The sequence below is a fragment of the Electrophorus electricus genome, chromosome 17 (genome assembly GCF_041902795.1).
Source record: "Electrophorus electricus isolate QZ-2024a chromosome 17, ASM4190279v1, whole genome shotgun sequence".
NCBI lineage: Eukaryota > Metazoa > Chordata > Actinopteri > Gymnotiformes > Gymnotidae > Electrophorus > Electrophorus electricus.
In genome coordinates, this window is record NC_137513.1 from 19760001 (window position 1) to 19780553 (window position 20553).

The window sequence follows — 20553 nt, forward strand, 5'->3', positions numbered from 1 at the left end:
GGCTATGTATTTAATCTGGGTGTCTGTGGTAATATAAGAACTGCCACTGTCTTCTCCGCTGTACTGCACATTCCCCAAGTGTAGGACACTGGCAATAATACTCAACAGCTCCTACAGAGAGAGAGAGAGAGCGAGAGAGAGCGAGAGGGAGAGAGAGAGCGAGCGGGAGAGAGAGAGAGAGAGAGAGCGAGAGAGAGAGAGAGCGGGAGGGAGAGTAGACTTAGATGATCATATAGAACTTCATATATCATATACATGCCCTACAATTACTTCTTACTCACACATCTCAATAAACCCTCCACAGAAACACATGAATACAGACAACCAACCAACCAGGATGGAGGAGTCAGAGCACCTCTGTGTGTTTGTGTGCATTTTTAACACACTATTCCTTTCTATATAAGAACCTTTGTGTGTATGTCTGTAAATATGCGTGTGTGTGTGCACATGTACCTCCACTTCATCATCGCTGAATCCAATGACACTCAGAGCTTTTCTCACTACCTTCCAGTCACTGCGGTCGTTGATCGAGCTCACCTTAGGACAGCTGCCCTGTAAAACACACACACACACACACACTTATCCAACAACTAGAAATGCTTATAGTAGGTTCAAGGTCTGCTGGGTAATTCCCATAATGCCCTATACTTCTCCAGTGGTGACTAATGATGGCGGACTGCTTCAGTAAATAATAAGGAGTGGTGGGTGAGAGATGACTAGGGTCAGGGTTAAGTTTAGGGTCAAGTTTAGGGTCAGGGTTAAAGGTCAGGAGCTGCAAGGTAATGCAGGATGCACAGCAGAGGTGGACAAGCATGTGGCCTTCATCAGTGAACAACAGCACATTACTGTCACACCTAATACACACGCGCAAACACACACACACACACACACACACACACACACACACACACACACACACACACACACACACGCGCGCCCACCCCAGAACAGAGCAATTGGATGGAGGGGGGCTACTCAAAAACTTCCTCTATTAAACACCAGGGGACTGCGTGTGTGCACGTGTGTCTTACACACGTCTCCCTAGGAACCAAATGTCCCCAGAAACAGGAACATCTGACACTTATGACAACTTTGGTTCCCATGCAGACAACTGGTACTTTCATTTGAATTTTCATTTCAATTTACTTTTGGTTACTAGAGTTATGGTTGGATTAGATTTAAGGTAAGGTGTAGCAATAATTAGCTACAGTCATCATTAGGTCAGTGGAAGGTCCCTACAAAGACTGTGCGTTTTGTGTTTGTGTGTGTGCATACGTGTGTTCTCTCTCCTGGAGCTTGACAAGGTAGAGGTAATGGTACTACTCTGTGTGGGTGTATATGTGAGTTCTCTCTCCCGGACCTTGACGAGGTAGTGGTACTGCTGTGTGTGTGTGTGTGTGTGTGTGCTCTCTCTCTCTCGGACCTTGACGAGGTACTAGTACTGCTGTGTGTGTGTGTGTGTGTGTGTGTGTGTGTGTGTTCTCTCTCTCGGACCTTGACGAGGTACTGGTACTGCTGTGTGTGTGTGTGTGTGTGTGTTCTCTCTCTCGGACCTTGACGAGGTACTGGTACTGCTGTGTGGGTGTGTGTGTGTGTGTTCTCTCTCTCGGACCTTGACGAGGTACTGGTACTGCTATGTGTGTGCGTGTGTGTGTGTGTGAGTGTGTTCTCTCTCCCGGACCTTGACGAGGTACTGGTACTGCTGTGTGTGTGTGAGTGTGTGAGTGTGTGTTCTCTCTCTCGGACGTTGACGAGGTACTGGTACTGCTGTGTGAGAGTGTGTGTGTGTGTGTGTGTGTGTGTGTGTGTGTGTTCTCTCTCCCGGACCTTGACGAGGTACTGGTACTGCTGTGTGTGTGTGAGTGTGTGAGTGTGTGTTCTCTCTCTCGGACCTTGACGAGGTACTGGTACTGCTGTGTGTGTGTGTGTGTGTGTGTGTGTGTGTGTGTGTGTGTGTTCTCTCTCCCGGACCTTGACGAGGTACTGGTACTGCTGTGTGTGTGTGAGTGTGTGTTCTCTCTCCCGGACCTTGACGAGGTACTGGTACTGCTGTGTGTGTGTGAGTGTGTGTTCTCTCTCCCGGACCTTGACGAGGTACTGGTACTGCTGTGTGTGTGTGTGTGTGTGTGTGTGTGTGTGTGTTCTCTCTCTCGGACCTTGACAAGGTACTGGTACTGCTGTGTGTGTGTGTGTGTGTGTGTGTGTGTGTTCTCTCTCTCGGACCTTGACGAGGTACTGGTACTGCTGTGTGTGTGTGTGTGTGTGTGTGTGTGTGTGTGCGCTCTCTCCCGGACCTTGACGAGGTACTGGTACTGCTGTGCGTATGTGTTCTCTCTCTCGGACCTTGACGAGGTACTGGTACTGCTGTGTGTGTGTGTGTGTGTGTGTGTGTGTGTGTGTGTGTGAGAGAGAGTGTGTTCTCTCTCCCGGACCTTGACGAGGTACTGGTACTGCTGTGTGTGTGTGTGTGTGTTCTCTCTCCCGGACCTTGACGAGGTACTGGTACTGCTGTGTGTGTGTGTGAGTGTGTGTGGGTGTGTGTGTCCTCTCTCTCGGACCTTGACGAGGTACTGGTACTGCTGTGTGTGTGTGTGTGTGTGTATGTGTGTGTGTGTTCTCTCTCTCGGACCTTGACGAGGTACTGGTACTGCTGTGTGTGTGTGTGTGTGTGTGTGTGTGTGTGTGTGTGTTCTCTCTCTCGGACCTTGACGAGGTACTGGTACTGCTGTGTGTGTGTGTGTGTGTGTGTGTGTGTGTGTTCTCTCTCTCGGACCTTGACGAGGTACTGGTACTGCTGTGTGTGTGTGTGGGTGTGTGTGTTCTCTCTCTCGGACCTTGACGAGGTACTGGTACTGCTGTGTGGGTGTGCGTGTGTGTGTGTGTGGGTGTGTGTGTTCTCTCTCTCGGACCTTGACGAGGTACTGCTGTATGTGTGTGTGTGTGTGTGTGTGTGTGTGTGGGTGTGTGTGTTCTCTCTCTCGGACCTTGACGAGGTACTGCTGTATGTGTGTGTGTGTGTGTGGGTGTGTGTGTTCTCTCTCTCGGACCTTGACGAGGTACTGCTGTATGTGTGTGTGTGTGTGTGTGTGTGTGTGTGTGTGTGTGTGTGTGTGTGCGTTCTCTCTCTCGGACCTTGACGAGGTACTGGTACTGCTGTGCCATTCTCTCCAGTCCCAGCCTCCTGAGCAGCTCATCTTCTGCACCCTCGATCAGTTGGTAGAAGATGTGGAAGTTCCGCTCGCCGTGGCTCTGGTGCACGACGCGCGACTTCTCCAGCAGGTAGTTCAGGATGTGCCCACCGACAGGGGCGCCCTGGACCGCGGGGACACGGGTGGGGAGGGTCATGACAGAACGACGGCACCTACACCCACATCCCCACCCACCCACCCACCCACAAAACAGCACTCACCTTAAAGTCAAACTGGACATCCATGTACTTCCCAAAGCGGCTAGAGTTGTCATTACGCAGCGTTTTAGCGTTCCCGAACGCCTGAAGGAGCGATGAAAGAGGAGGAAGACAGGAAGGAAAGGAAGATCGCTTATTCAGACGTCTATAACATACATCATTCCAGGTGCGCGCGCACACAGATTAAAGACAAGCCTACTCCTTCTCACACATCTGCACAACATCTGGACGGGGTCCTCATACAGGCTCTGGTGCCCTTGTTCTGATATCCTGTTTAGAAAAGTCTAACAGCACAAACCCTACACACACCTCTCATACAAGGAGCTACAGCTCTGCGTCATGCCACAGGCGGTACACACGCCTCTCACACAGGGAGCTACTGGCTTTTGAGAGAACGGCAGGGTGTTTACCTCCAGGACAGGGTTGGACTGCAGTAGGCGGTCCTTCACGGTCTGCACGTGCTCACTGGCGGGGCAGGTGACCGCATAGTACTGCAGCACTTTCTTGGAGGCCTCAGTTTTTCCTGCGCCGCTCTCGCCTGAGATCAGGATACACTGGTCCCGCTTCTCCGACCGCATGGAGCGGTACGCGTTATCGGACACTGCGTAACTGCACAGGACAAGGACAGGAACGAAGATACCATAATACCGGCGTGCACTGCTGTTAACTTTGTTTTGTTTTGCATTTCCTAAAGCCATCAACTAACTGTCATGTTTATGATAGTCAGCCAGAGGAGGGACAGAAACCCAACACTCATGGAGAGGACTTGCACCGACAAACAGAACTTAACATGTCACTGGTGCCTTTGACTATATTTAGAGTTGTTTCAGAATGCCTGGCACAATCAGTGAGAAACTTTTCTCGTGCGTTCTGGATCATGTGATCGAGGTGTGTGCGTTTGTCCAGAGGTCATGACGGGCAGGACAATCATCTCCCGCCAAGTACAGACGGGACAAAACACGGCAGCACTGATGGGCCCTTCCAGGCCTCAGAGAGGGAGATCGCGGGAAAGTGGGAGGAGCCATCTGGCTGCAGTGATCACTCACATGTGGGGGGAAACTTCGTAGAAGTTCACACCTCTGTATCTCTCCATGTGCTGCTTAGTGTAGATCTCCAGGTCTTTGTACGGGTTTACCGACACCAGCACGGAACCGATGTATGTCTGTGATGGACAGAAGGAGAGAGGTTGAGGGAGGGAGAGAGAGAAATTGATGAAAGAGAGAGAGAAGGAACGAGAGATTACGCAGAGATGCAGAATTAGGCCTATGGTTCATGTGCAGCTATGAGATGGTATGGTTATGGTTCTCTTACGTAGATGAGATTCTCTTTGAAGCGCTTGCGTAGGTTCTCAATGAAGGCCACCTCGCTGGTGTGGTTCTCCAGCAGGACAAAGTCCTGCACGCCCACGCGGTCCCTGGCTGTCAGGGCACTCTCCATCATAGCCCGCTCCCAGTCGCTTCCCACAGCCTGGCACGTGGAGAAGAGGCAACATCACACACCTGCACACTGGTGTGGACGCGCGCGTCCTCCGAGAGGACACGCTCACATTGTTCATCACTACTCCGCCTCTGTCAACACACTCGGCTGATGACGCGCACACACAGATATGACAGACACACACAGCGTAGCTAAGAGGGGGGCAGCTTGTGCGTGTTTACACGCTGCTGTTGTGTGCGTTTATGTTGTTGTTGTTGTTTACATCTCATCCTCTACACACAGCCCTCTTAAAGCTGCTCCTTCCCAGTGGCCCATTTCAGTGCTTCACACAACAGAGACTTTTAAAATCACAATAAGCATCTGCTCAATTACAAGCTCCGCTCACATCAACAAAGAGCCGTTCTGCAGAACTGCATATACCAGAGAAGACAAAACCTTGGGAGAAAAAAAATATTTAAAACCAGAACTAATTACACATATCACAAAAGAGCCATAACCAACTCTTGGAGCCTTTAAATTTAAGGGGGTCAGAGTTTTTCCGACCGGCGCACACTAGAGAGCTCCAGACAGACAAACATCTATGCAGCCACACTACTGCAGTTGTTTTACTTACATCCTGGACACAATGGAGATTTTGCACCACAAAGCTCTTCTCTATAATGGAAGCTCGAGTTTTCCACAGCAGATCCTGCATGCGGCCCACATCCATGCTTTTCAAACGACTCTGCGTGTCCTTTTAGCGCATAAAGCAGCAAAAAAGTGCAGAAATACCAAACAAAAACAAACACACACACACTTGCACACGAGGATCACGGCTTCGTGTTCACCGTGGGTGTGATGGGTGTCCAACAAACCCAGATCAGACAGCTTTAGCAGAGGAGAAGGGTTAACACATACACACCCACACCCAGTCAGATAAACAAATGTGCAATTATGCACTGACACACACACACATTGTGTGAATACACCAGCTGCCAGAGCTACTGTTTTGTTATTGACACGGTAGTACATGTCGAGAGAGCGAGAGCGAGAAAGAACGCCACAGCATGCACCTGAGCATTTTAATTAGTGAGACGTGAGACGGATCAGCCACGGCAACTCCCAGATGCCTCTGAGACAGCGAGAGGCCGAATGGGATAGAGGCAACAAGAAACCCACAGCGGGGTGGGAACGGTCCCAGAACGCTTCCTTCAGGAAGTGACTTCACTCGCAATCCATCATCCCACGGGCACTAACCAGTCAGAACTGCACCTGTTCCACCAGCACTGCTCCAAAAGCCCTTCTGAAGACAACCTAAAGGACCATGGTGTCTGCTGGCACCTCCTGGTCTGGAGAGCTGGCCCAGTCGTGGGCGACATCTGCCAAGCATCAACACTGCTGTGGAAGACCCGGAGCTGTTCGGTCCCGACCTTGTTTACAAATGCACCCGTGCTACTGTGACAGCTCATCTTAGCTCATCAATTTGCCTCCTGGCTAACCCCGCCCTGTCATGGCTTCCCTCTGGGAGTAAACAAGCTCTCTGAACACATTAGCGCTCCAAAAAGCGTAAACTCATTCTTTCAGCTCTAACAAGGCGTTTTTGGTTAAGCATGGTCACAGAAGCATGTTTAAACCGTATACAGATACAGCTGCAGGACAATACCAAAACAGCAGGTGGCCGCACTGTCCAAGGTAGAGCTTGCGTGGAGGGCGTGGCCTGGCTTTGGTCAGAGACGATCGCAATGAGATGAGCTGAGAAGGAGAAGACACCTCAATGAGGACAGAGAGAAGCAGAACTTCACCTAGACACACGTCCTTGGCGACCATCAACGTCCTGCAACGTTCTCCAAGTCTCTCACTCCGTTTCCCCTTTCCAAACATACAGGAACTGCGCACAGTTTTAGGTGTGTGTGTGTGTGTGTGGACAGCTAGAGGGTTTGGGAGACACAGCAGAGAATTCTGTGAGTCATAGCCGTCTTTTCCCAATCCAAAACCACCAAGAATGCCACCCCACCTGGTTTTGACCGCCACGCTGCACCTTCAACACGAAAAGCTCCACAATCACCTGTTAAGACACCAAAACCTCAGTACTGACTGCGCACGTCACAAAAACACTTACCAAACTCTCGTCTTACGGTGTGGGATTAGATTTTACACAGCCGCTCATCTGTCTCCTGTCATTACCGTCCTCTCAGTGTGTCCAACTCCACCCGGAGGCACAAGAGAGGGCATGCACACTGCCCAGGGCTCCACACTGCCCCAGAGGCCTATTACGACAGTCAAGCAAGTGAAGGACCCTCCATAGAGAGATGCTGAGCAGACCCAGTGGGGACCTCCTCAGGCGTTATGAAGGGTAGCAGAAGACACAGACTTGCTGATCCCAACACACACACACACACACACACACACACACACACCCATCCAAAGAACAACAGTGTAAAACTCATAAGCTCTCACTGATGTTCTGGAGTCTCTGTACACTCTAAAACCGCCACTCTCTGAAAGCACAGGTCTGAGCGGAGACGCAGTTCTTATCTAATACCCCGGTGGACACAAATAGGCAAACAGACCAGATAAAGGACAACAAAATGTGGAACAGTCAGAACCACCATATTATCCTACCACATCCTCTCAGCCCCGAGCGCTGCTGTGGCCCAGTAGCTGTGAGTAAGCATTTCCGCTTGCTGAGATGAGCATCACTATGTGTTGGGGGCACTGTGTGAATGTGTGTGTGTGAGGGAGAGAAATTAAAGTCCCATGGGGGATCCCAGCATGGGACATGCTGCATGTGTGTTGCCATGAACGCAGAGGCCTCTGATGATGCGCCCGTTAAGAAATGCTCGGGTGGAGTGAGGGGTTACGCAGCTCCACCACGCCTCCACCCCTTTAGGCTCTCCAAGCTGCCACACAATTCCTCACAGGGGCTTCGTCTCCAGACTGCTACACTTTACAGTGGTGGATATGCACCACACACACACACACACACACACACACACACTACAGTGACTATAGGGGAGAGAGGGAGAGAGAGAGAGAGAGAGAGGGAGAGAGAGGGAGAGAGAGAGGGAGAGAGAGAGAGAGAGAGAGAGAGAGAGGGAGAGAGAGAGGGAGAGAGAGAGAGAGGGAGAGAGAGAGAGGAGAGAGAGAGAGAGAGAGGGAGAGAGAGAGAGAGAGAGGGAGAGAGAGGGAGAGAGAGGGAGAGAGAGAGAGAGGGATAGCCACTCAAGCAGACAAGTGAAACGTCTTCAGTCAGTGGAGTCAGCCTGACCCCTGACCCCAGTCTGAGGCTCTTCAGAATAAAGCCTTTCAAACTCATTCTGCAATCCAGACTCCCAGGGTTCCGTTGGTTGTAAAGTGCTTACCGTGCCTTCAACCCTCCCTCCGTTCCTCTTCTCCATACGCTTCCTTTCCTCCCTCGCTCCCTCGCTCCGCCCCACACCCGTTCATGGTCTCTGTCCCTCTCACACACTTTAAATCCGGATCTCAGCATTCCGTACGGGGCCAGCTGGCATGTGCAAGTGTCCCGGGTCGGTCCCGTGCTTAAAAACGCTCACGTCCACGTTTCGTGTGACGCTCCGTGGACCAGAGTGCAGTGCAGGCCCAGGTGCAGGGTGACTTCAGCCGCGTGCGTTATACTAGGGTTGGCACCGACACAGACCTCAATAAAGACGCGTGTGTGTGCGATTTACAGCTGCAGCTATAAACGCAAGAGCTGTTTGACTGATAACTGAAGTTCAAAGAACACAGACAGGTAGGAGAAAGCGAGAGGCAGTAGAAAATAATGTCAGCAATAAATCTTATCAAAGATTATCAGTTTGATACCATTAATGCTACCATGGAGATCATGACAGTAAAGCCAGTTCAGAAGGGTTTGTTCTTTCTATTCTACAACCTTCCTCTTATGGGTAAAAGCCATAGCCAAGGTCACCTCCAGTGCTGAGTGCAGAGTGCAGAACAGTGCTCCCTACTGGTCATCTAGACAGCTGCTCTCTGCCTGGTGGTGTAAAACCACAACTACTATACTTAGTATAGTTAGGACAGTTACAATAGTTAACGTAGATGCTATAGTTACTATAGTTTTTAGCCTTGTGAAGAATTGCATCTGTCAGTGTTGGTGTACCTGAGTCAGCTGTTTTAGCTGAAATCCTCCATTCTCTCCCTCTCTCCCTCCCTCTCTCTCTCCCTCCCTCTCTCCCTCCCGCCAGCATAACCAGAGCCCCTGCCTGCAGGAATCTGAGTAATGTTTTCCAGACGGTGTGAGTTTCTGACTCTCCCGCTGGGAACATGAGCCACACAACTCAGGGACAGCAAAGGACAGGAGACCTCCACCTCCACCTCCACCACCTCCGCCCGTCCTCGACCCCAACCTTCAGGGCTTGGCCACGCTCTGGCCCGAGTTCCAGTTTTACAGCCATAATTCCTTACCCGTTATCACCGCGGCAACAGCCGATACAAATAGAACATTATCTGGAAGACGGCCTCCGATTGGTGCGTGCGGCTTTATTGTGTTATTTATCTTTCGTATCTTGTATCATATTTCGTAGCGCTCCCTCTCTCAGGAGACGCTCGCACTCGCTGAACGGGGCCCAGGCGTGCTCGTCAAGGTCTGAGCGCGAGATAAGAACTCCGAACCCTGCGTGTGCAGTTCTACACGCACCCGAGCAGTCACTCTGCGCGCCGTCCGTGAGAAATCGCGGACGGAAACTCCTCCCTCGCCGTGCCCTCCATTTCCCACACTGCTCCTCTCTCCCCCAGGCCCCTTCGACCTCACTTCCTGTCTGATCCTGTTTCTCTCCAATAGCACCCCACCACCGCGCAAGCCGACCGTGGCAGGGGTTTATGGGTATAAACGTTTATTGACTCATCCAGTCACAGCACTGTCAAAGAAGTTCAGTCAATGCTGCTTGTACACAGTTAGCACACAGCTGTCCTCTGCTGACCGTCTACCTTGCATCGTCTGTCCTGCTGGGCTCCTCGGAGCCTCCTGACAAACCTCGGCAGGCATTAATTAACCCAGTGGACTTCAGCCAGTCCTGTGCTGGAAACCAGTCCACTTTGGAAAGCCGCGCCCCCTCACCATCTCATTCACACCCCCTCCTGCCTTCTTGCCCCTCCTTCTCTGAGCGACAGGGCTATTTACACTCCAACACAGAGACGTTTCTATTTGTGGACGCGGTCGTACGGACTGACCGAGCGCAGCGAGGTGGCAGATTAAAGGCTAACAGTGCCTGCAGCGCCAGGCTGACGGCGTCCGGATCGACCCGAGCGTTAGCCGCAGAGCGCGCGAACGACCTTGGCAGCGGCGCGGATGTGACCGGCTGCGATTCCGAGCGCGTCTCACCTCCGCTTCGGCCCGGTCCATCACAAACGCAGCGCGCCTCCGCAGAGCGGTCCAACGGTACCGACAGCACTCGGCGTCCTTGTGCCCCACTGACGCACAGGCGGCTGCCCCGCCGGTGCCCGAGCGCACCCACCCCCCTGCCTCACCCTCGAACAATGCCATGAAACACTCACTGAGACTGTGGTGTCAGAGCAGACTGTGGCAGAGAGAGTCAGCCTTTGTTTATTGATGTGTCAGGGCCTGGCGTGATGGCGGGGGGACGTCATGGAGACAACGTGCCGGCCGCGGGGGGGGGGGGGGGGGGGTAACTGAAATTGAGAGCTAAAGTGTGGATAGGAACGATGAAAACGTCCAGCGGCTGAGGAAGGCAGGCAAGCGCGAGCTGCCAACGGCGACGTCAGAGCAAAAGAATGTCGGCCACAAGGGTGGAAACGCGGGCAGTTGAGAAATGAGAGAGAGAGAGAGAGAGAGAAGGCGGCGACAGAGAGATAAGGAGGAGGGAGGAGTCGCTCCCTGCAGCGCGAGGCCAAGAGAGGACAAACCTGTGCACCATGGTTCAGCAAGATGCTGTCGCTATGGCAACGGGTCAAGGAGGAAGTTGTGTTTTCAGGATGATGAAAGTTGCGAAATGAGTCAGTTTCTTAATATCCATACACATAATGGAAGACTTTGAGATGAGGGTTAAGTCATAGTTTCTCACCTTCCCCCTCATGATAGACTGGTTAGTCACATTTCACATAACGCTCATGTGAACGTCAGGGCTGCTGGTCTACACAGAGCAGGGGTGCGTCTCTCCACGGACGCCTCCCAATGCAGCTACGTTACCGGGAATGCTGGCAATCCGCCGCTCCTGGCCAATACTCTCAGGAACACACGTCTCCAGCAGAGGAGCTTAACCAGCACTTTGGCTTTCGCTGGAATTTCCTTAAGCATTCCATAAGGAGATCATTCCTCTCTGGCCAGCGTGAAGACAGAGTACGCAGGCCAGCCTGCAGACGTGGAGCGAGGGGGAGGGGACGTTAATCATACTTCCACTGCTCTTGCCGTCCAGGGGGAGGGGCACGCCAGAAACCGGATGGGGTTGAGCTGACCGATGGGTCTACGGAGTTCAGGGGGAGGACGGGAGCTCTCCACCGCACCTCGGGGACAGCTGGAGCTCAGTCTCCTCCTCCCGGAGCTCAGAATACCCACAAGTCCTTATATGGGCAGGTCTGGCTGCTCATAGCAAGTCTGGGGCTCCCACAAGACTTCCTGTCCCCTGAGCATGTGGAGGGCGGAATGAGACTGCAAGTTCTTCCACCTCCGGTCCGCGACTGAGCTGTGTTCAGACACCAGTCACTAGGTGAAGTGGAGGATTCCTCATTCTCTGACCCACTCCGACACACCCTGCGACAGGGAATTGTGCAACGGTAGCAGTCAGATGCTGCCATGATATTCAATATGTACCTTCCTGTTTTTACTGGTTGACATGGTTTCAAAAAAAGCCCTGTTTTGCCCAATACAGGACATGCTTTATGTAAACAAAAATCTTAAATGAACCTTGTTCGGATTGCATCTAACTGCAAGTCAGGCAAACTGTACGCTACGTTGCCAGATTTTCGATCATCACGACGACCTCCTTGTACATGCAAAAGCAGTGAAGTTCAGAGGTCAACAGACTGCTCGACCGAACATGCGTTCAAGAGCTATCCACGGGATAGATCCTAGCATGGTGGTTGGTCAGACGCCAGGCTACGTGCTAGCGTTAGCGTGGTAGCACGTGTGACATACAGACATGTGACTTCAGATGTCAAGATCTCCCGGTCCGAGCACCAGAACACCTCGTAGTGCATCTTGGTTACAGCGAACCACAGAGCTCAACACCCCGGGGGTGCCGGCGAGTTAGCCCTGTCAGGACAGCTCAGTCTCTTGCACAACGGGACATACCGAGAGAGGGGGATATGCCAGACTTGTTGCGTCTCTGGCACGTCTGACCGTTGTCTTGTCTCTCGCCAGAGACCGGAATCACAGGGAGACGCCTACACAACGCGCCAGTGAAGTCGCCCACACCAGCCATTCTGCTCCTCACACACATGTAGGTGACCAGGCAGCTGTGCTAGCGCATGGGCGCTCTCTGATCTTGTACAGCCACTGTGAGCCGTTGCTCCAACTCTGCACCACACTGAGCCGCCCCATTTGAGGACCGTTAGCACTGCCCAAGAGTGTGGCAGTAAGGAGGTGCTGCAGACGTGCTGGTAGCCATAGAACCGGACATGCCGGGACTCGGGTTTGTACATTCCCTCCTTATCTGGGTGCCGGTATCACCTGCAATGGTCTTGCTTCTCTGGAATTCCTCAACACACTCCGCTGGCATTCCTGCAACTGGGATTCTGACAAGTGTTTGGAATAAAAGCCTCCAACCTGCATTTTAGGAATCTTAATGGGTAGTTATCACAATTTTGACACTTTAAAAGCATAACAGTGCTATTGCAGCGAATATACATGTGACTATGTGACTATAAATTTATATATATATATATATATATATATATATATATATATATATATATATATATATATATATATATATATATATATATATATATAAATAAAAAAAACCTATTACATGCATACATTTGTAAAAACAAAGTTAGTCAGAATCTCCACACAGTAACTCCAAGACAACCACAAACCCAGCAGATTTCTAAAGCACACAGGCCACGACACCCTCATAAACAGGTCCAGCAACTCTGGCTATGACAACAATGTGTCCCCACTAGATATTATGTCAGGTGTTATTATTAAAAACGCATTTTGCACAGTCACAGGAATGGAAATAGCTGAACTAATTATTCATGATGTTGACACTACGCATTATTTCTGTCCCAATAAAGCACTGATACAGCTGTCATCTAAACCAAAGTTATTTGCCCTCATGTATGTAGTACTGGTATTACTAAGCATCCCTAAATATAATTTTAATAATAGTCCATATAACTTGGTAAAGTGTTATTTTCAGGTCGGTTCAAGATCAGATCAACATGAGATCCAATCACAACAAAATAACTGATCTTAGTCATAGCAGTTGAATTCCTCTGCTTGTCCCAACAGACACGTCACATGACTCAAGCAGAAGTTACAGGTCTCACCAGTGTGCTTCTGTCCATGCAGATTAATGTCACATCATATCGGCGGGCACAAATCTATGGGTTATTCACAGGACATCACACTACCCAGGAAGAAAAGCAGAAATATTTCATATCTAGGAGCGTCTCCATAGATCAGTGCACACAGCCCTCTGGGACTCACTAATGGCTTTATCTGCTTCTCGGCAACACCAGTAGTGGTGGGACTCACACTCTGTATGTGACCATCACACCCGCACTGGGGGGAAAAACCACAGGCCACACCTGACAGGGACTGGAGACCTGGTTAAAGGTTACTACAGCTCTAGCATGTGTGCGCGCGCGCGTGCGTGCGTGTGTGTGTGTGTGTGTGTGTGTGAGAGAGAGAGGCTCAGAGTGGGCAAGGATCAACCTGTGTGTGTTTCCCAACAGCCAATCTCTGTAATCAAACAGAAGACTAATACTGCATCATCAGAACTGGGAGATTTATTACAGGTTGTGGATTTGTGCTGAATGGCCACGTTTATTAAACATGCCTGCCCATTCACGACTGCAATACAGCTTAAAATTAAGTGAGCAAGTTTTCCATGGAGTGAATCCACAGTGTCTGTGTGAAACAACGTTAGAACGGGAAAACCAAGGGACCTGAACCAGATGAGGTCATTAATGTTAGACTGTCCAAGGTCGGCATTTTAAAACCTGCCAGCCTTGTGGGGATCTCATGTAACGCTTGCGTGGTCTCGTTAAGAGGACGGAGTCGTTGAGGAAAAGCATCTAGAGAAAAGGAATCGCAAACAACTCATTGAGGAAAGGAGTACAGGAGGATGCCAAGAACTGTTCTGCTGAACACGTGGTGCACAATCCAGCAACCTGCAGCAGATGACAGAGCTGGTGCTCCAACTTATCTCTCCGTAGCAGAGATGGTGTGGGGAACCCAGGTCCTCCGATACCTGGGGATGGACGTTTGGACAGCAGGGCTTCCCTGCGCATTGCGGCTGCCCACGTTCATCCCGGCAGGGCCGTGTGCCACGTCACAACGGTCATAGCGTCACGGACCGCTTCCGGGGACATGACGCTTTGTTTTGCTTGCTTCTTAATCCTGTAGAGCATTTCTGAGATGAACAGGAGCAGGCTGTTCAGAGCATCTGTGGCAACAGTGAGAAGCCGTCTAGTCCGCACGGGCCAATGTTCCTGCACAACGATTTCAACACCTTGTGGAATCCAAGCCATGACAAACTGCTGCGGTTCTGAAGGCCACAGGAGGTCCCGCATGCGACGAGATGGGTGTGTCTAATAAAACAGTCAACCGGTGGACACGCACGCCTAAAGAGAAAAAGAATCCACTCTAAAGACCCTCTGACGCACCTGTAGTTTTTACCCTGCGCAACGGACGGGCGGACACACACACATGCTGGCTTAATACCCGCTGAATTACCACAGACGAACCGGCGCTTTGACTCACTCACACCACAACGCTACAGGTGCAGTAAGACTAGGTGGAGATGAAGGGATAGCTGGGTTGAGCGGCGGCCCTGGTGTGGGCGGAGAGACAGACCCTGCTTGACCCCAGGGGGGTCCGGTCACGCCACACAGGTCGTCTTGTGGGGACGTGCGTGCGGCAGCTCAAGAGCACGCCTCTGAGGATGCCCTCACGCCCTCAAGATTGCAGCTACTGGGTGATAAAGGGAGACCTAGTGGTGGGTAGGAACCAGGAATGACTAAAACGGAAGAAAACTGGATACAAGCTCAGAAAACAAGCTCGGCTTAGACACGTCCTTATGAAGTGTGAGCCAAACAGGTCTGTGTATTAAAACAAAAAAACAAAAAACACGGTAAGGAAAGAAGTGAATACGGGCCTGTAGGTTATTATTCAATCTTGAAATGAAAAATTAAAGTGACATTCATGCTGAAGTTCTTACTGTTCACTCACAGCGCTCCTGCTCGCCAACCCTGTTAGAAATCTCATCTCTAGGAGAGCTGAACCGTAAGGGTCACACAGGCATGAGAGAACACCTCACACGAGTTAATCAGTGTGTGTGGGGGTGTGTTCACGCCTGAAGCAATACCACGAGTCCGCACACAGAAACTGCAGGAAGCTACGAGAAGGCAAATTTGAATGACAGTACAAACAAACTGACCCTCAACCATGACAGTGGAGACGAGAAGGAAACGCCTCCAAGATCAACAGCGTGCGACCTTTTTACGAATCACATTCCAGCGCCGGGATGACAGCTGGGAGCCAGGAGCCGTCCCTGCACTGTGGCGGGAAGGCCGGTTTGGTGTCCCAGGGCTGGGCCAACTCGCACTGGGAAAACTCGGTCGAAAAGCCACATCTAAATCTGGCCAAGCTGCAGACCTAACAATGACCTAACATGACTGCAACTAGAGTCCCAAGACATTTGCTCATTCCCCATACAACCAGGTCCACACCGAGATCCCCTCCCCTTCACTCTCACACACACAAACAAATGACTTTCACATTCAGATGAGTTTAGAAATTTTAATTTGTTAAGCCTACAGGAAACGTGCTCAGTCCACTGCACTTTCTGTTCCTACGTAGAAAATTACAAAACCCAAACATATTTTAAAAAGAGAGCGTAGCCCAGTCCAGCCCCAGGTGCTGCTAAATGACAGGACTTTCTTCAGTGCCACGGTCTGCCCTCCTGAGACGTGACTTCTAGAAAGCGTTGGCAGAGTTTAGCTAACGAGGGCGGGCGAGAGATGCCTCTCTGCCCCTGAGGCTTCCTGCCCTGCGGTCTTTAGAAACAGGTGTATCCCCTCCAAGATCCCGGGGGGGTCTGGGACTGCATTGACGTCTGCCTCCATGACAGAGCTGCAGATGGGGCAAGGCTTCCTCAGCTGCTCACGCCGCTGACTCTCCAATCCATGCCCTCAAGGAGCCCTTCACAATGGATACATTTGTAAACATGTGACAAATTGTAATTGGAAGATAACATCGGAGCCATCACATGTCCCTGGACCACAGCCGGAGTACACACCACGTTCTGCTGACTGGGGCAGTGGCTCAGGAAGATATTGGGACAACTGGAAAAAATGGTCATGCCCAAAGCTCTTAACCAAACCAGAGTTCCACTTTTCTCCAAAAATGTCCCTGGAGTCTCCTTCCAAATCCCAGTCAGACGGAATGAGAAAGCACAGCTGTCTGGAATATTAAACTGCACGGTCACCTTTTTGTTGAGGTCCGCACTGAGTATGCTGAACCAAATCCAACTTTACATGTGTTTGTCATCACCTCAGGACAGCACGGCACAACCGTGCCTCGTGGCCAATCTACTTTCGTTTTATGACCACATTCCCCTGGTTTCTATTACATACATTACAGAGGAAGGGACATGATTAAATATGCAATGAAACAGCAAACAGCAAAAGGAAGTGTGTGTGTGTGTGTGTGTGTGTGAACACTCAAGGACATGACCTACCCAAAAGCCTCCAGGTGACACTGACTATCTACAGCTCAGCAAACGCAGATACTGATGAAACAGGATATGGCTTATCATGTCCCTAAACCTCACAGCCCAGCCCAGATCTGCAGAGGTCCGAGCACACCCGGTTGGTCTGCAGCCACGCAAACACTAACGAAGCCCCGGGCAGAGAAGAGTGAACGTCACTATCCAAATGATGCCACGTGTTCCTCGGCCGTGCAAGCGAGCAGCCGCGCAGCAAACGAGAAAACTGCCAAAGTTCAGCAAAAAAAACCTTCACGGACGGCGCGTTCTGAAAACCTTCCGCACGCGCTCTATGGTACGCGAAGTAGACGGTTTTGCTGTAAACCGGTGGAAACCATGAAATACATATAGGTTAGAAAATATAGGTTATGGTTAGACAGCTTCAACACTTTTAACCACCAAACCCAAACTTCCACAGATACAAAAAGAATCAACAACGGGTAACAATTTCGTGACTTCGCGTAGGTTTTGTAAGTTCAGCCCCAGCCAGAAACATCGTGTCGGAGGAGACTTTAAAGCAGCTTCCACCGTCTGATGTGACCGTAACGTCGCCGTTCATCAGACGCGTGTGTGACCCGAGGGCTCGGGACGCTTACCTCCAAACGACCACGCCAAGACGCGCTCCTTCCACGCTACGCGCGCTCTTTACCGGAGTCTCCGCAGGAATCCGCGTTCATTCAAACGCACGTCAGACGGGGAATTCACCGTGACGCCCAGTGCGAAGGAGTCCCGTCTTCCGCCACGGCTCGCGCTCAAGTCTGACCCTTCCCTGCCTCTCCGCGGGCTCGCGGTCCGATCTGACCCGTCCCTGCTCGTACTCGTACGGCTTGAACGCGCGACTGGCTTGCCTTCAGGTGTGAATGCAAAGCACACGGCGTAGGTGCGAGATCACTCCAGCTGTGCGGTCATAATGCACGAGCCCTGCCCTGCACCCACCCCACCCCTGCCATGCCTCTAGCAACAGGAAGCCCAAGCAACCAGCGCCGCAACCAGAATGTGGGATCTTCCGTCAGGTGGAACCACGTTTGTACCCCTGGGCTTTTAGCTCGCCTCTTTACAATTAGCAGAACAGTACAATCTTTTGTTTCCCTCGAGTGTGTTGGCAGAGGAATATGAATATAGCTTTTATTTATCCAGTGACACGTCGGTAACGTACAAAGACGTTCAGAATGTGAAGCATCTCCAAAAAGCAACGAAACTGAACAGAAACATGGACCGCATTAGGTTGTAAGTGTCTTAAACCGATTCCTTTCTCCTGTAGCGGTAGGGATAACAGGAGTTATAGGAATAATGATTAGTTTGTCAGAAGGTGACTAACGCTATACTTGAACTACATCGCCCCCTGCTGGCAGGATGGTTGGCGGTACTGCAATCTCTTGACTTGAGTGAAGCTACGTGTTTGTGTGTAAAAACTGTAGTGTAGGGGAGAGTGGGGTAAGATGAGCTGGTTTTTTAAAAATATTTTTACCTATAGCCAAGGGAATATGAGAGGATGTGTGCCACCAAAACCTCAGCAGTGGACTTAATTCAAATAGATAAGAGAGTACGTGTCCTAAAAAAGCTTGTCTTGTGCCTCGGCTGCCCCGTCTTAAGGGTAACCTGATCTGAGAGGGTACGCTGAGCCATCAGTGAAAACACTTAGGAACTAGTGTATTAACCAGGTTGTTAAGTGCAATTCTAAATATTCCGATTAATAGCTAAACCGAACTCATTTTATCAGTGTTCATGAAATAAATATAAAAAGTTGTCTATAGTTATGAAACCTGAATACGGTTCGCTAAATCTGTAGGACTAAGAAAGACATGCCAGTCTGAAACTTTTATTTTTTGAGGAACATCCACAAATTAATTGTTTTTCACTTTCACTGTAGACTCCCAACTGTATGTTTGATATAATGGCAAACATTTTAGCCTAATTTAGAACATTTTGAACTAGTTTTTGGACAGAATTTAGGCAACAATCAGATGTAGAAAATTACAGGAATTGTTAAATGTTTTCAGTTTGTGGGGAAACGTGATTCCCAGGAGGGCCTGGTTTTCTTCTGTAGTCATGTGACATGACAGCTGTATAGATGCTACCGCTAATATATGAAATATAATGTCAGTTATTCATTGTTAGGATGCAACTCTAATTTAAACTAATGTAAACCTGAAGGGGTCAAAAGATCCACCGGTTCAACTCCCCCTTCCCAGTGGCCAGACTCAGTTTAACCCACCGCCACCATTTTGAGAAAAGTGTTTATTCTAGCAGCCCACAGATACACTTCTGCTAATTCAGTCACATGTATTTACATACTGGTATCTTATCAACATATCTGATATAACTTTTTAAACTGAGATAAATTACTTTTGACGTGAGACTGATTATACCTCATATGTACCAAAAAAAAAAAACTTTGACAGGTAAAAAAGTTTCTTTTATTTGTGAAAGTATATACCAATAGAGACTGCAAACAAAATGTAGGGCCATATGACAAAAATTGTGTATGGTTGCCTGGATACAGGTCGTGGATCATCTGACCCTGTTCTCCCCCACTGTAGTAAGAGATGCAGAGATATTCAAAAGTACACAAGGTTTCCAGGCAACCGGATATTTTGGACTGAGGTCCTTTATCAGCTGTACTTGCAAAGTGCTTCTGACTTTGTAAGAGGAGGAACCAGTTTATATTTGGAAAAGTAGATGTTTAAATCATAGCATTCACTCCAATGTCCTCTAAAGTTCCAAGAGCGTAGATCAGTTATTTTTCTTTGGGTTTCCTAATTTTATTGCTGCCATAGCAACAGCTAGTAATGCAAACAAATATGTTAAAGCAATTAGTACTAAAATGCCTTTCCAATGACAAATTCTGATGGTCTGAAGGTGTTTAAGAAACTGATGGACAAGCGTTCTCTTGGTTTCTCCAGTGTGAAGATGATGACATCTATTACAGTAACACAGTAGACCACTCCCAAAGTGACACATGAGGAGCGATGGGGATGTCGCTGATAAATGTACATGAAGGACAAGGACACACACACACACACACACACACACACACACACACACACACACACACACACACACACACACACACACACACACACACACACACACACACACACACACACACACACACACACACACACAGAGGCAACACGGTGGCTTGGTGGTCAGCATGTTTGCCTCTCAGCAGTAGGGGCTTGGGTTTGAGTGCCTATCTGGGTGGAGTTTCCATGCTGTCGTCTGCGTGGGTTTCCGCCTGGGTCTCCAGTTTCCTCCGACAGTACAGAAACATGGAGGTTAGGTTGATTGGATGCTCTGAATTGTCCTGTATGAATGCAACCTGTGTGTGTGTGTGTGTGTGTGTGTATGTGTGTGTCCAGTGATCGTGTTAATCTCCTCCCTTCCCCTGCACCTGCTGCAGTGCCCCGGGGGGCTGTGGTTTCCGATAGCATGCTGGGGTGAATTAGCTTCCGCATCTCATCGGTGTGTGAGTGTAAAAGCTCATATCTGTCTGCAAAGTATCCTTGAATCTGAGAAAAGTGCTGTATAAATGTAATATATAATATTCATATTAGGTGTACCTGATAAAGTGGTGTGTGTGTGTGTGTGTGTGTGTGTGTGTGTGTGTGTGTGTGTGTATATATGTATATATATATATATATATATACACACACACACACACACACACACACACACTTACAGGCCACCTTATTAAGTATAGCTGGTCAACTGGTCAACTGCTCTTTAACGCAAATATGTCATTAGTGGACTCCTTGGCAACAACTCAACGCATGTAGATGTGGTCAAGACGATCTACTGAAGTTAAAACTCAGAATA

The 20553-nt window shown here is 49.8% G+C and overlaps 1 protein-coding gene across 4 annotated transcripts in view; it reads right to left on the reverse strand.

Annotated features, from left to right (window-relative positions):
• Positions 1 to 20553, reverse strand: part of myo1cb (myosin Ic, paralog b) — a 33374-nt gene that overhangs the window by 9495 nt on the left and 3326 nt on the right. Inside the window, exons 1-8 of one of the 4 annotated variants that reach the window (XM_027029038.3) lie at positions 17331 to 17647; positions 4718 to 4873; positions 4453 to 4568; positions 3817 to 4015; positions 3410 to 3490; positions 3133 to 3312; positions 454 to 552; positions 1 to 111 (exon numbers count right to left, since the gene is read on the reverse strand). The exon at positions 1 to 111 is cut by the window's left edge and continues 3 nt beyond it. In XM_027029038.3, coding sequence (XP_026884839.2) covers positions 1 to 111; positions 454 to 552; positions 3133 to 3312; positions 3410 to 3490; positions 3817 to 4015; positions 4453 to 4568; positions 4718 to 4846 — 915 coding nt within the window. In that variant the 5' untranslated portion in view covers positions 4847 to 4873; positions 17331 to 17647. Of the gene's footprint in view, positions 112 to 453; positions 553 to 3132; positions 3313 to 3409; positions 3491 to 3816; positions 4016 to 4452; positions 4569 to 4717; positions 4874 to 5456; positions 5709 to 10163; positions 10275 to 17330; positions 17648 to 20553 lie in introns of those variants that run through there. The other 3 variants (XM_081699648.1, XM_027029037.3, XM_027029036.3) reach the window with 3 other exon arrangements.